This window comes from Colossoma macropomum, unplaced genomic scaffold (genome assembly GCF_904425465.1).
Source record: "Colossoma macropomum unplaced genomic scaffold, Colossoma_macropomum, whole genome shotgun sequence".
NCBI classification, from domain to species: Eukaryota; Metazoa; Chordata; class Actinopteri; order Characiformes; family Serrasalmidae; genus Colossoma; species Colossoma macropomum.
In genome coordinates this window covers 9,588,007-9,602,751 of record NW_023494808.1, presented here as the reverse complement: position 1 = coordinate 9,602,751, position 14,745 = coordinate 9,588,007, and the positions used below count along the sequence as shown (strand labels likewise).

The window sequence follows — 14,745 nt, the reverse complement described above, 5'->3', positions numbered from 1 at the left end:
TCTCTGACACTGGAAGCTGTATACAATGGAAAAGTTTTGACATCACATGATTTGTTGTTGTTTGCTATCACTCTATAATTCAATGCACAATTTCTATTACATTTGCTGGGTTTAAAATTTTGGGAAAATTATTAAACGTATCATAACTTTTGCACAGGCCTCCTTTTATGTTTTATTTTCTTTATTAATATGTTAAATTCAGCAAATATAAACAGCAATCGTGCATTCAAATGCATGGAAGTGTGTTCTCTGTAGAAGATGTTAACTTATTTTTTATCAAAAGAACAACATAACGTCGATTTGGGGGCGGCCAAACCTTTGCACGGACCTCTGGTTTAACGAGACCAGCGTCGAGACCGGGACGGGTCCGAGACGACAGAAAAAGGTCTGAAGTCTGGACTTGAGTGTTGCAGCTCTATACATTTAGTGTAGTGTGGAGTGGATGCTGATGGAAGATGAGAGAGAAGCGAGATGCAGGGCTCATCAGAATCTCCTCAAAAACTGTTAAGATGAAAGCATGAAAGCGCTTGCAGCAGCAGATGTGTCTGGAAGCGGCCAGAGAGGGAGAGAGAAAGAGATCCGGAGGAGAAAATGGAAAGTTTGGAAGCTGTGCTAAGCCCGGTGGCAGGAGCGGCGCGGGGGAAAATTCTTGTCAGCAATCTTCACTAACCACAGGCTGTAAATCGAGAGCAGTCGTGCGCACAGTAGAGTGCCATTACAGGGCACGCGGAGGGTGTGTGTGTGTGTGTGTGTGTGTGTGTGAGAGGTGAGAGAATGCGAGACAGTAAAGGTGTGTGTCGAGTGTGTCGAGTGTGTGCCAGTATGAGTGAGTATGTGTTATTTTTGTGCTATATACAGACCATACGCTCTCATAGGTGACTCTGTACATGTACTGTTAAAACATAAGTCTGGAAAGTCCCTTCAAACCCTCCAAGTTCAGTTCCAGGAAACGTCGCCATGTATTACATAGAATATTCAAATAACAGCCTTTAATTTGGTGATGAAAGACATCAGATACTGCATGCGCTGGCTAAATTACCCTTTGATTAAAGAAAGACGCAACACGGAAAAATCTGGTATACATTACTGTATCTAAATAACAATCTAGAATATGTCCAACAAACTCTCCAGTGCAAATATAAATCATGGACCCTTTTATATTTGTTCCAATGTATACAAGTTATACTGAGGAATGACAATAAAGACCACTTGACCTCATTTAATTAAGCCCTATTCACACCAAGCATAACTTCTACAGACAAAAAATGTCAAGGTTTGAAAATAAACACAGGCATCTTAACCCTTTAACTGGCCAAGACCTGTTGGTGGGTAAATAATGAATAACATGGGAACATGAAACTCCTAACAACTGTGCAAGACCTGGTAGACCACCAAAACTGTTTCCAACAGAACACCAAATCCACACATCTGAGATGTAGAAAGGTTTTAGATACTGCTGAGTCAAAATTTGCATTTTGTATTTTTGAAATTTGTTATTGCCTTCCACCCAATGACTACTGGGATGGGCTCCAGCTGCCCCCGCGACCCAGAAGGATAAGCGCAAACCAACTTTTACGACTGAACTTTAGAGGTGTGGAAAAATATCTCTGCAGATTTCTTTGAAATCCTGAAAGCAAGCGTCCTGAAAAGAACAGAAGCTGCAATAAAGACACTGGAAATTAAAGAAAACAAGGCTTGGGATGGGCAGTTAATAACGTCAGTGATGCTATCTTTTTCCTGCATTGTACACATTTGTTAAAATCAGACTGAGCAATCAAAGCTTGCAGTTCTGTGCATTATGACGACAGCATTTCAATTGTGGCAGAGTACAAAAGCTTAACCAAGCGACACGCTGACTATAAAAATGAGGAGCTTAAAGAAAACACATGGCAGACCATAGCTGAGAATCTAGGAAATGACGGTACCCTTTCTGGTGTTGTTGGTTTATCTACGCATATGCTAATCTGTTCATACTGAATGAATGTTTGGTCTGTATGTTTGTAGTTGACAGTGTTAAAAAACAAAACGTACTACTTGAAGAATAAATTTCCTTTTCCTCTTCCATCATCTCACATTCTCAGAGTGTTAACACATTGGATTTGCTGTGAAGGTTCCACTGCATTAAAAATTGCATCCATTTATTTTTTTCCTCCACAAAAATCAAATCAATCTCAGTGTGAATACACCTTAAGGGCAACCTGGTCCTGGAGATGTACACCTCTGAACAGTTCCGATCCAGCACACCTGGGTTCGTATTACAGACACGTCCTACCTTTTTGTCTTAAGCTCTGACAGGTCAAGATAAGATTTTTCACAAATTCATATTACAGAAGCAAATCTTATCTTAATTTAAGAATCTTCTCTCACAGCATCTTATCTGCTCTCAAGTTAAGAAATCTTAACTCACTCGATCGAAGTCGACAATCAACCATCATGTCTGTTACCTAGCAACCGACCATACGCACACAATGTAAACACTTAATCAAAGTAATCAAGCTAGTTAGCCTAACATTAGCTACCATTACTGATGTACAAAAAAGGTCAAACAAAACTAAAGCGCGATAAACTGAGAGTTAAGAATATTGTTTCAGCGCTTCATGCTGTTTATCAGAGTCGCCGCTCCACAGTTTCAGTTTCATTTCCCAAACGCTTTAGCCGAGCGTGCTAACATTACTCCTCCTAATAAACAGACACGCGTTCAGCTCTGTCTCCTCATTATTCACCATCTCTGTAATATTTTATCTGATGAGTTTTCATCAACATTAACACATGAAGGTAATAAGAGGGAAGGGTGGAGATCGAGTCTGCAGTTTCTGGGGCTTTAAAACCGTTTGCAGTGTAATGTAATGTCATTATGCCAGTTATAGTGAACTATGCTGCCTGTCACTGGATAAAACAATATAAACAGACAGTTAAACAGAAGTTAAGACCCTCTGGGTTTGTCTTAAAGTTAAGGAGCTTTAGTCTAGTTAGGATGTTTCTGTAACACTGTTTTCTTATCTGGAGTAAATGGATAAGATTATGAACTTAAGAACTTTTGTTCTGTAATAGCTACTGTCCTACATTCAGTCCTAACTAAGTCTTAAAAGTTGTCATGGTGACTAAACAGATAAGATTTCAGACCTAAGAAGTTTCTGTAATACGGCCCCAGGCTCTAATGTTCAGATGCCCCTGAAAGCCTTCATTACCTGGAACAGGTGGCTAACGTTAGGGTTGGAGTGAAGCTCTGCAGGGTGGTAGATCTCCAGGACCAGGGCTGAACACCTGCATCTACATAAACTGAACTGTTTTATTTTTACTAACATATTAACTTCAAATAACTAACTCTCAGCTCACTTTTTTATTTTTAACTCTGAGCACGACTTCAGAGGCAAACATGACAGCTCTTATGCAAATCGCAGCTCTGTCTGTCTCTCCTAAGCTCTCTCTGAAACCGGGCACTGACAGGCTGGATTGACTCTAACAGGCTGAAACTCAAGACAACTTCAGGAATGTTCTTAAAACACCCAACAACACATCAGTCAGAGAACAACAAAACATACAACATTTTGAATCTTCTCTTTCACAGATTTGCAGAGATTACATGTAATCACAGGACCAAAACTAACATCTTTTACAGTTCAGTCATTACACATGTGGCATTAAGAGTCTTGCCCAAGGAATCTTAGTGGTAAACTCTTTCGTGCTTCCCCGGGTGGAGCATCAAACCCCAGCCTGCCACATGGATGGCAGCGCTGTTGCTATTTCAGTACATGCCATAAATTCATATCATCTATTCCATGACACTGAGTCTGTTTACATGCACTCAGATCATAATCTGATTTCTGCAGTTCTCTGTTTATTCAAACAGTCATGTAAACAGCATACTCCAATTTCTTAGATCGGAATAAGGTCTAGAAATCTGATGAAGATTATAATAAGATTTCTCAGAGCTTGTAAACTCTTACTCTGATTTCTTTCGGATTTCTCAGTCTGTGCATGAGTGAAAACAGACTGCTGTACCGAAAATAAGAGAGCAGTGTTGCCGCGAGACGCAGCAAAACACTTTTGGAGTGACGCTGAAACCAAATACATGCTTGACGAAATGAAGGATTTCAATATTCTTCATCTTCTAGATGATGTATGTTCATATTTTCAGGTAAGATAACTCGATGTTTTTTTTTTTTAAAAAAGCCGTGTCATATGGTTTTACGTTACGTTTACGTCACGCCTTCTTCTGTGAGTTTACTGGCCGGTTGCAAAGCAGAAATCTGATTACTGTCTGACTCATGTAAACCTGAAGTTTCCCCATTATTTGACTATTCAAGTGCATGTAAACGTGTTAATTGGATTACTGACAAAATAGTTACCGGATTATTAAGTGCATGTAAACGCACTCACTGTGACAGTACACTGATCTCTGGTACTGATCTAATTTTATTGAGGGAGATGAAGAAAGAGAACAAGTCTAGCCGTTCACTCACAACAGCACAAACCAGCGACACATTTAGAAGAGGCAGCTAATGGTAGCGATTTTCAGTAGTGAAATTAGGACGAATAAGAAAAGGCTGTGAGTTTGTTAATTGGGTGGTGGGGGTACTGTCTTTTCTCTTTTTTTTCTCTCTTTTATATTAACCTTGTAGGCCCAGCGCAAAACTAAACAACTTCAGACACCAAACTTGTCTTGGTTGATCGAGTATGCTTGGGGTAGGAGGACGACTGTATTTTGAACATGACATCTGAATATGATGTTTTTCAATAATGATAAAAAAGGCCAGTCAGGTAAGGAGGCCTTGCACTCAAACACTGCAACACTAGTAACAGAACTAACCGGAAAGTGGCGTCCACCGAAACGTCCACTTCTAGTGAGGCGGAGAGGGTCTGAGAAAGCCCCTGGGTCACAATTTCAGGGACCCCGCTCACGGTTATCTCGCTCATCGGGTTCATTCTGTCCACTGTCACGTTGAAATCCTCCGTCAGGCTGCTCACGTTGTTCATGGCTGTTACCTAGGAAACCAGATAAGGGTCATCAGTCCAGCTGATAGCACAAGCTCGCTCTGTGACTTTATACACATGAAGCAAGAGAAACCGCAAAACACAGACCAATCACAACTTCTGTTTGAAACATCCTTTTTTTTTTTTTTGCTAAACTTAGCAGTTGTTATTTGGTACATGATGAAAAAAGGAAACAGCTGGAACACTTTAAAATCTCAAACACTTTAATGTCAGTGTGAATGGGAGATGATAACTCATGTTCCTGTGCTGTGATCTGTGTGAGTATCGGAGGTTCTCTGAGCTAGTTTTCTTTGCATGACAGGTGGGGGTGGTGGGAGGGGGGAGATGATTGGTTAATATTACTTTGCCCCGCCCACTGGTCCACAGTGATGTAATCAGAAACATGGATGAAATGAATCTCAATAGTGATGTGTATGATTTACAAAAGCTAAAAAAAACAGGATTTTCCACTTTGTAGGCCAGCAAGCACGTCAATCAGTTGTGTTAGTTGTACAGGAACGTTTGATATCAAGAAAGCTGCAGCTGTGCTGTCCGTTTTATCTCGACACGGTCATCTTTGTGAAGAAGTGTGAACTGTTTTCACAGCAGGGGGTTCTCACCCCTCCTATTTCACCACTCATTGCTCACTAGCAGCTCAACACAGTCACAACATCACACACACACAGACAACAGTACACTAGTTAATCTGATAACAGAGTTACGGGGGAAATATTACGATTAGAATAGATTACGTTCATTAAATGTATCTGAGTCGATGTCCATTCCACTGGCGGAATGAGGCTTACTGTGAGTTTGTAGACAGCAGCATTCTGGTAGATGATGTTGAGCACGGTGTTGTAATAGGTGAAGTACGGCTTATCGTCCACTGTCCACCGGAAAGAGGGGTCAGTTCCTCCTTCTACAGATGCCTTGTAGCTCTGAAAGAGAGAGAAAGAGACACTTTGTAAGAAAGATAGATATTGATAGTTTTTTTAAGCAATAAATGAAAGAGAAGAACAAAGCAGAAAAACATAAGGTCTGAACTGAGTAAAGAGAAAAAGATTAGCGTCTGATCAAATACATGCAGCGAGTGGACAGATAATTAGAAGCAGCCAGGATAAAAAGGGCACTGAACATCAGCGCTAGAAGAATGTCAAGAGGGAGAAAGGTAATGAGCAGCACTACAGACGAAGAACATGAGGAGTGGAAGGGCAGTCAGCAGGATGTCACAGAAAAAGAAACTGTGCGACACTGAGAAACACCTCTGAGAACATTAATGAACATGAACTTTATAAAGGAGAACCGTAATCATCTGGTCAACCACCTCAGAGTCACAGTTCTGATGTAAAGTCAGCCTCATTGTTCTATATAATGGTACGGCATTAGGATATGAGACATAAAACCCCTGTACATATCAGAAAGAGTAAAATATTCATTATTTAGTGTTCGATTCTACACATCAGTAATACCAAAAATATCTGTACTTTAGTGCCAAGTCAATACTAGCATTGAAAAAATGTTAGAATTCTGTTTCTTTGTCTATGAAAGTGGCTGAGTTAAAATGATGGCACAATCAGGTCTCCAAGTGGAGAACGGCTGCCTGCATAAAACATCTTAAGTATTCATCAAATGCTTAAGAGATACGCTGATCAGGCATAACATTATGTCCACCTCCTTGTTTCTACACTCATTGTCCATTTTATCAGCTCCACTTACTATATAGGTGCACTTTGTAGTTCTACAGTTACAGACTGTAGTCCATCTGTTTCTCTGCATACTTTGTTAGCCCCCTTTTACCCTGTTCTTCAGTGGTCAGGACCCCCATGGCCCCTCACAGAGCAAGTACTATTTGGGTGGTGGATCATTCTCAGCACTGCAGTAACACTGATGTGATGGTGGTGTGTTAGTGTGTGTTGTGCTGGTCTGAGTGGATCAGACACAGCAGTGCTGCTGGAGTTTTTAAACACCTCACTGTCACTGCTGGACTGAGAATAGTCCACCAACCAAAAATATGGCGTCCTGTGACCACTGATGAAGGACTAGAGGATGACCAACACAAACTGTGCAGCAGCAGATGAGCTATCGTCTCTGACCTTACATCTACAAGGTGGACTGACAAGGTAGGAGTGTCTAATAGAGTGGACAGTGAGTGGACACAGTGTTTAAAAACTCAGCAGTGCTGCTGTGTCTGATCCACTCGTACCAGCACAACACACACTAACAAACCACCACCACGTCAGTGTCACTACAGTGCTGAGAATGACCCACCACCCAAATAGGGTGTGAGGGTCCATGGGGGTCCTGACCACTGAAGAACAGGGTAAAAGGGGGCTAACAAAGTATGCAGAGAAACAGATGGACTACAGTCTGTAACTGTAGAACTACAAAGTGCTCCTATATAGTAAGTGGAGCTGATAAAATGGACAATGAGCGCAGAAACAAGGAGGTGATCATAATGTTGCCTGACTGGTGTACATTTAAAGCTGTAATTTTATATTTAAAGTTTGTCAAAAGTGTTGAAACTTACATGCAGGTTTTAAAATGCAATTCACAATTATGGCATTTTTCACTTTCCACTTAATCTCTTGTTTAAGGTAAAGGGAAAACTTACAAGGTCAAAATTCGCTTAAGACGTTGTGCGTGAGTGATCACAGAAAAACAACATGGCAGAATACTTCACAGAAACACGCGAGTACATTTCAAACGAAAGACATTTCAAAGCAAAAGAGACGTCTTCTTCGGGAAACAGGCTCGGGCATGGTGGTTTAATTTCACGGCACAGTTTGCCTCTAAATAGAACTCCCAACGAGAGTGTTGTGAGACCTCCTGACTGGGACTGGTCCAAACATTCCATCTAGATCTCCACACTCCGGACCCTGGACTCCAGTCTCACAGACTTACAGCGTTCTGTAACGTTCCCTGAAGCGCTCAACATCATCACATTTGATCCACGAGGCCGCAGGGCTGTATGGGTGTATGAAGCGCTTCCATGGTTGATACTGACACAGTATCAACTGCTCATCTGCACATGAATTGTACTGATTACTAGCGATGGGGAGTCTCAAGTCTCAAGTCACACTCAAGTTGCATGCTGACTGACTCGCAACTCAGCACATATGACTGATTAAAGTAGGACCGCCAACCTTATGTGTGTAAATCGGTTACTTGTTAGTAGCTAATCTAGCTGAAGTTTTAGTAAGTAGTATAGATCCTTTAATGATTAACTATTATGCTAGCTGGCACACCTGCTATACAAACTAAAGACTAACCGTTTCAAGCTTTTCCTTTTACTTTAAGCACTGCGTTTGTTGCATGTAGCGCTTCAGCTTTGCCCTGACAAAGTTTTTTATGATGTAAGGCTCATTATTTGATGTTATGTGGAAGCTGACAGGCATTTAATTGGGGTTCACTTTTGTACAATGCAATGCCTGCAGCTAATAATGTGACTACACCTAAATTTGAGACTTAACTCGAGACTTAACTCACTTGAAAATATGGTAATTATTTGTTACACTGGAAAATAATCTTTGTCTGTCTTATTTTTTGTTTTGTTTTATTTATTTATTTATTTATTTTGTTTATGTCATCACATTGTGTATAAATGTAGGGAATGCCACAAGCAAATTCTGCTTAAGGCTGTGTTTCTGGAAGCTCTGCATTCAATAAAAGTCTGCATTATTTCCTCTAACAGCCTAGACGAGTGGCAGGATCAGACAGCCCTTTGACCCTTTGGACCTACTTGCAATGCACATTTTCAGTCAGCATGTCTGCAAGTCTGGAAAAAACAGGAGACTCAGTTTGGGCAACTGTCACTTGCGTCACCGAACGAAAGCTCAAACATTCAATTTCCACTTAGTGGTCTGGTTTCATTTTGTTTTTCAGTGACCGCACTTTAAATCTGACCAGTAAAGAGCAAGCGCTGTAAACATGATGAGCAGTCCATTGAAGCATCTAACCAACTGATGGATAAAGATCCCCATGCTGAAGAGCTTGGCCACAAAATTCCATATTGGTACATTCCTAGAAAACTGAACCTAAAACTGTGAAGGGTATTGGCGGTCAAGGACCGGAATTGGGAAACAGCTGTATAACCTACAGCTGTGGCCAAAAATTTAGATGACAATAAAATTTAATTATTCTGATTCAGTACATATCACCATATGTATATATATATATATAAATGTTTTCTACGCTCATTGTCCATTTTATCAGCTCCACTTACTATACAGGAGCACTTTGTAGTTCTACAGTTACAGACTGTAGTACATCTGTTTCTCTGCAGACTTTGTTAGCCCCCTTTTACCCTGTTCTTCAGTGGACAGGACCCCCATGGCCCCTCACAGAGCAGGTACTATTTGGGTGGTGGATCATTCTCCACTCTATTAGACACTCCTACCTTGTCGGTCCACCTTGTAGATGTAAAGTCAGAGACGATAGCTCATCTGCTGCTGCTCAGTTTGTGTTGGTCATCCTCTAGTCCTTCATCAGTGCTCACAGGACGCTGCCCACAGGATTCTGTTGGCTGGATATTTTTGGTTGGTGGACTATTCTCAGTCCAGCAGCGACACTGAGGTGTTTAAAAACTCCAGCAGCACTGCTGTGTCTGATCCACTCAGACCAGCACAACACACACTAACACACCACCACCACATCAGTGTTACTGCAGTGCTGAGAATGATCCACCACCCAAATAGTACCTGCTCTGTGAGGGTCCATGGGGGTCCTGACCATACATATATATATATAAATATATACACACATACAGTGGTGTGAAAAAGTGTTTGCCCCTTCCTGATTTCTTATTCTTTTGCATGTTTGTCACACTTAAATGTTTCAGATCACCAAACAAATTTAAATATTAGACAAAGATAACACAAATAAACACAAAATGCAGTTTATAAACGAAGGTCTTTATTATTAAGGGAAAAAGAAATCCAAACCTACAGGGCCCTGTGTGAAAAAGTGATTGCCCCCCATAAATTAACTGGTTTATCACATCTTTGGAAAGCTGAGTTCAATTTCCCTAGCCACACCCAGGCCTGATTACTGACACACCTGTTCTCAATCAAGAAATCACTTAAATAGGACCTGCCTGACAAAGTCAAGTAGACCAAAAGATCCTCAAAAGCTAGACATCATGCTGCAATCCAAAGAAATTCAGGAACAAATGAGAAACAAAGAAATTGAGATCCATAAAGCCATTTCTAAAGCTTTGGGACTCCAACGAACCACAGTGAGAGCCATTATCCACAAATGGCGAAAACATGGAACCTTCCCAGGAGTGGCCGGCCAACCAAAATTACCCCAAGAGCGCAGCGACGACTCATCCAAGAGGTCACAAAAGACCCCACAACAACATCCAAAGAACTGCAGGCCTCACTTGCCTCAGTTAAGGTCAGTGTTCATGACTCCACCTTAAGAAAGAGACTGGGCAAAAATGGCCGGCATGGCAGACCCCCAAGACGAAAACCACTGCTGAGCAAAAAGAACATAAAGGCTCGTCTCAGTTTTGCCAGAAACCATCTTGATGATCCCCAAGTGTTTTGGGAGAATACTCTGTGGACTGACGAGACAAAAGTTGAACTTTTTGGAAGGTATATGTCCCATTACATCTGGCGTAGAAGTAATACAGCATTTCAGAAAAGGAACATCATACCAACCGTAAAATATTGTGGTGGTAGTGTGATGGTCTGGGGCTGTTTTGCTGCTTCAGGACCTGGAAGACTTGCTGTGGTAAATGGAACCATGAATTCTGCTGTCTACCAAAAAATCCTGAAGGAGAACCTCTGGCCATCTGTGTGCTTCAAGCTGAAGCACACTTGGGTTCTGCAACAATGATCCAAAACACACCAGCAAGTCCACCTCTGAATGGCTTAAGAAAAACAAAATTAACACTTTGGAGTGGCCTAGTCAAAGTCCTGACCTGAATCCGATTGAGATGCTGTGGCATGACCTTAAAAAGGCGGTTCATGCTCGGAAACCCTCCAATGTGGGCCAGAGATGAGTGGGCCAAAATTTCTCCACAGCGCTGTAAAAAACTCATTGTCAGTTATCGCAAATGCTTGATTGCAGTTGTTGCTGCTAAGGGTGGCCCAACCAGTTAATAGGTTTAGGGGCAATCACTTTTTCACACAGGGCCCTGTAGGTTTGGATTTCTTTTTCCCTTAATAATAAAGACCTTCATTTATAAACTGCATTTTGTGTTTATTTGTGTTATCTTTGTCTAATATTTAAATTTGTTTGGTGATCTGAAACATTTAAGTGTGACAAACATGCAAAAGAGTAAGAAATCAGGAAGGGGCAAACACTTTTTCACACCACTGTGTATACACACACACACACACACACACACACACACACACACACACACACACACTGCAACCCACAAGGATAAACAGTTTAGAAAATGTGTGTGTGTGTGTGTGTATGTGTGTATATACATATAGTGTTGATTTCCACATGTGCCTTCAAACACAGCTGGTCCACGGCTTGTTTGATGAGTCAGGCAGCTCCTCAGCCAGGCCTCACTGGCCTGGTGTCTACGTTAGGTTATGTGTTAGGATACTGTAACCCCAAAAGACCGGTCATTCCTTTTTGTCTGCTGTCTCGAAAACAAAGTGAACTACTTCAGATGAAACAGACTAGACAGCTGGAGGTGACTGAAGATCTGCTGTGTTTCCTTTTCGTTTGAAACAGGACTGAAACATCCCTGACTCAGCGACTCAGCAACATGGGATAGTGTTAGTGTGGTCTGCACTGTTTGTATGTTGCATCGTTTGCACTGATTTGTGCTTTACCTCATACCAGAGGAACCTTTTTGACCCATACAGATGAACTGGTATGCTGCCCACTGCTACTATAACAAATACTGTTTCGCAGGGTACTGAAGAGATAAGACCATCTCTGGTCATCTTACCACTACAGACTCCATCAGCACCCTTTGGCTGGGATGGGGCTGGACGAGTAGGCCTCGCAGCGGCTCCTCCACCTTCGCCTGAATCTCCAGCCTAGCCTCAGTCACCTCGCTCTGGGCATGCAGCACCACGCTGGTCTGCCCGGGGGTGGAGCCCAGCTGAAGATCCAGCCAGGCGAAGAGGGTGTCGTTGTTTGGGTCGGGTGTTCTACATTCTGGCACTTTGGGGACCAGTGCCGGTGGGCATGAGTGCTGGAACGGCTCGGTCTTATTGGTGCCCTGCCAGCCAGTCACAGCACTGTGTTCAGAGCGTACTTTGACCAGGACTGACGTCTGATTGGGTAGAAAGTAGACCGTCCCATTTTGATTGGCCGGATGGACCACGGTGAGGCCCAAAGGTGGGATGACGTGAATGGGACAGGAAGCGTTCACAGGAAAGTCAGGATCGTCCAGTGTCACTTCCAGGCTGTAGTTGCCAGGCTGGGGCAGCCCAGACTTGAGAAATGGACCCTGCAGTTTGGTTTCATTCTGCCCCACATATAGCACCCTAATCTGGCACACGGACTCCTCCACCCACTCTCCATCTCCGCCCGCCTCCAGAGTTTCATTAGCGTGCAGCCAATCGGAGCGGTTCAGGACCAGGAAGCTCTGTTTCCATGGCGACGAAGGGTCAGGAGAGCAGCTTAGTAGACCGGAGGGCCCAGCATCGTGCTGGAGGGCGATGAAGTCACCCGGGGCAACCAGCAGGTCTTCTAGCTCCTTCTGGACCTGAGTGGAAATCACATGGGTCAGTGCAGCAAGAGCAGGAAAGAATGGAGAAGTGGAAATTAGAGTTTACAGTTACAAAACACAGTTAAGGAAAGCACCCGGGAATCGATTTTATTAGTTCAGGTCTAAAAACCACCTGGCACTGCCTACTGACTCACTGACTTTCTTCACCTCCAAAAATTACTCAGAAACATTACTGTAACTTTATTTACATACGTTTTTACATAAGAAACCATTTAACATATGTATATTTTTAAAAAGTTGTTTCATTTCAGCACCTTTAATGGCATGATTTTAATGATCTGCAACTGCAGTCTCATGATTCATTATTTTAATCTTTTGACAATCCAATTATTAGGCTGGCTTTACACTTTTAATGCAACTTAAGTTGCTTGAAACCTACACAAAACTGAATTGGGTAACACTTTGTTTGGATGGTCCACTTTGGATGCTTTGTAGATACTTAACTTACTTTCAAGTTACATTCAACTAAATACCTACTAAACTGACCATGATTTTCTTTAACTCTAAACCTAGCTCTAATCCTAACCCTAGCTTTAACCTCCACCAAAAACCTAAACCCAACCCTTACTCTGGTCCTAGCCCTAACCCTGGTCCAAATCCAAACGCTAACCCCACCACTGTTTAGAATCAACTGAGTTTCAACAGATAGTTTGGTAACAATTTGAAGATTTGTAGATACTCTATAGTTGACTGTAGTGGTCTAAACAAAGAGACCCTAACCTGCAATTGAGCTGTATAATGTAAAGCATCTTGCAACTAATTTGCAACTTGGAGCCGTTGCAAGCATCTCTACAACGTGAAGCAAGTTTCATGAAACAGCCAATCATAAAACTGATTACACATCATGCAATACGTTTAAACCGTTGATTGTAGACAAGAGAATTAAACAGAAGGTGGTTTATTGGGTGGTTGAAAAGGAGACCCCTCACCCCACCCTAACTGACTCAAGATTGGAAGCTAGACTCATTGTCTCCTCTCTTGATGTCTCCTCATTTTACACAGAGGTCAGATTCATTTGGAATTCAAATGATGAAATTTATTACAGACGTGGAAACCGAGATCTTCAGTGAACTTCCAGAAAAGAATGAGTGAGACATCAAGGAGGCTACAACCATAATGGATACTTAAATATTCATTTTCAAAATTAACATACAAACAACAGATAAGAAAACTCAAATATATAATAAAGAGCTCTATGCTAATGAATAAAAAAACACGAGCTGCTACTTTGGTTTAGTGACGTAACTGAATGTGTTGCATGCAACTTTGTTTCTGAATTGCTTCGTGTGACTGTCAAGCTGCACAGAAATCATGTTGCAGGCGATTTATACAACTCATACAACTAGTTGCACGAAAGCCTTAGCTAAAATACTGCAATCCAGAAAAGTGAACTTACCAATGAGACTAATGTTAATGTTGAAGAATCTTTCAAGTCAACAGCATATATGGTTTGATATGTTTCATTCATTCACTGTACTGCTAGAGTCAAATGTATTCCAAGAAAAAACTACAATAACCTCAAATGCAATAAGCTGAAAACAGTTCTTCACTTTCCAATTCACATACCTCCACTAACTGCTACATTTCTGCCTTAAAGTAAACAGCAGCAGCGTTTTACACGCTGTATATGATTATCCCACTTCCCAAATGGATTATTTAGTACTTTAGCATAACACTGTTATAAACAGTGGGTGGGTCAGGGGTGGTAATTAACACCAGACTGAAAATGAAATGCAATTTCTGGAAGGATTATATTGTGCTGAAAAGCACCAATGTTTCCTATTCATGCTCTCTTCTGCTCAGTTACAGTTTAGCGGAAGAGAACATATGAGGGTTCTTCAGGGAACAAAGTAGAACATTTAGAATCAGAACAACGGAGGAATGTTTCAATCAGGACTGCAGAATTCTAAACCAGCTGAAAGCAAAAGGCGTCGGCTGCAGCAGCTGTACTAAAGCTCAAACGCAGGGCCCAACCCCTTCTCACCCCTTACCCCTTACCCCTCCGTTTTGCATGTTCACGTCTGGGGGTAGGGTGTCCCGATTTTTGTGGAGATAGAGGGGGAGGG

At 41.8% G+C, this 14,745-nt stretch overlaps 1 protein-coding gene across 1 annotated transcript in view; it reads right to left on the bottom strand.

Moving 5' to 3' along the window:
- Nucleotides 1–14,745, bottom strand: part of pkd1a (polycystic kidney disease 1a) — a 182,441-nt gene that overhangs the window by 76,830 nt on the left and 90,866 nt on the right. Inside the window, 3 exon segments of the mRNA XM_036557614.1 lie at nt 4,811–4,986; nt 5,781–5,912; nt 11,891–12,655. Coding sequence (XP_036413507.1) covers nt 4,811–4,986; nt 5,781–5,912; nt 11,891–12,655 — 1,073 coding nt within the window.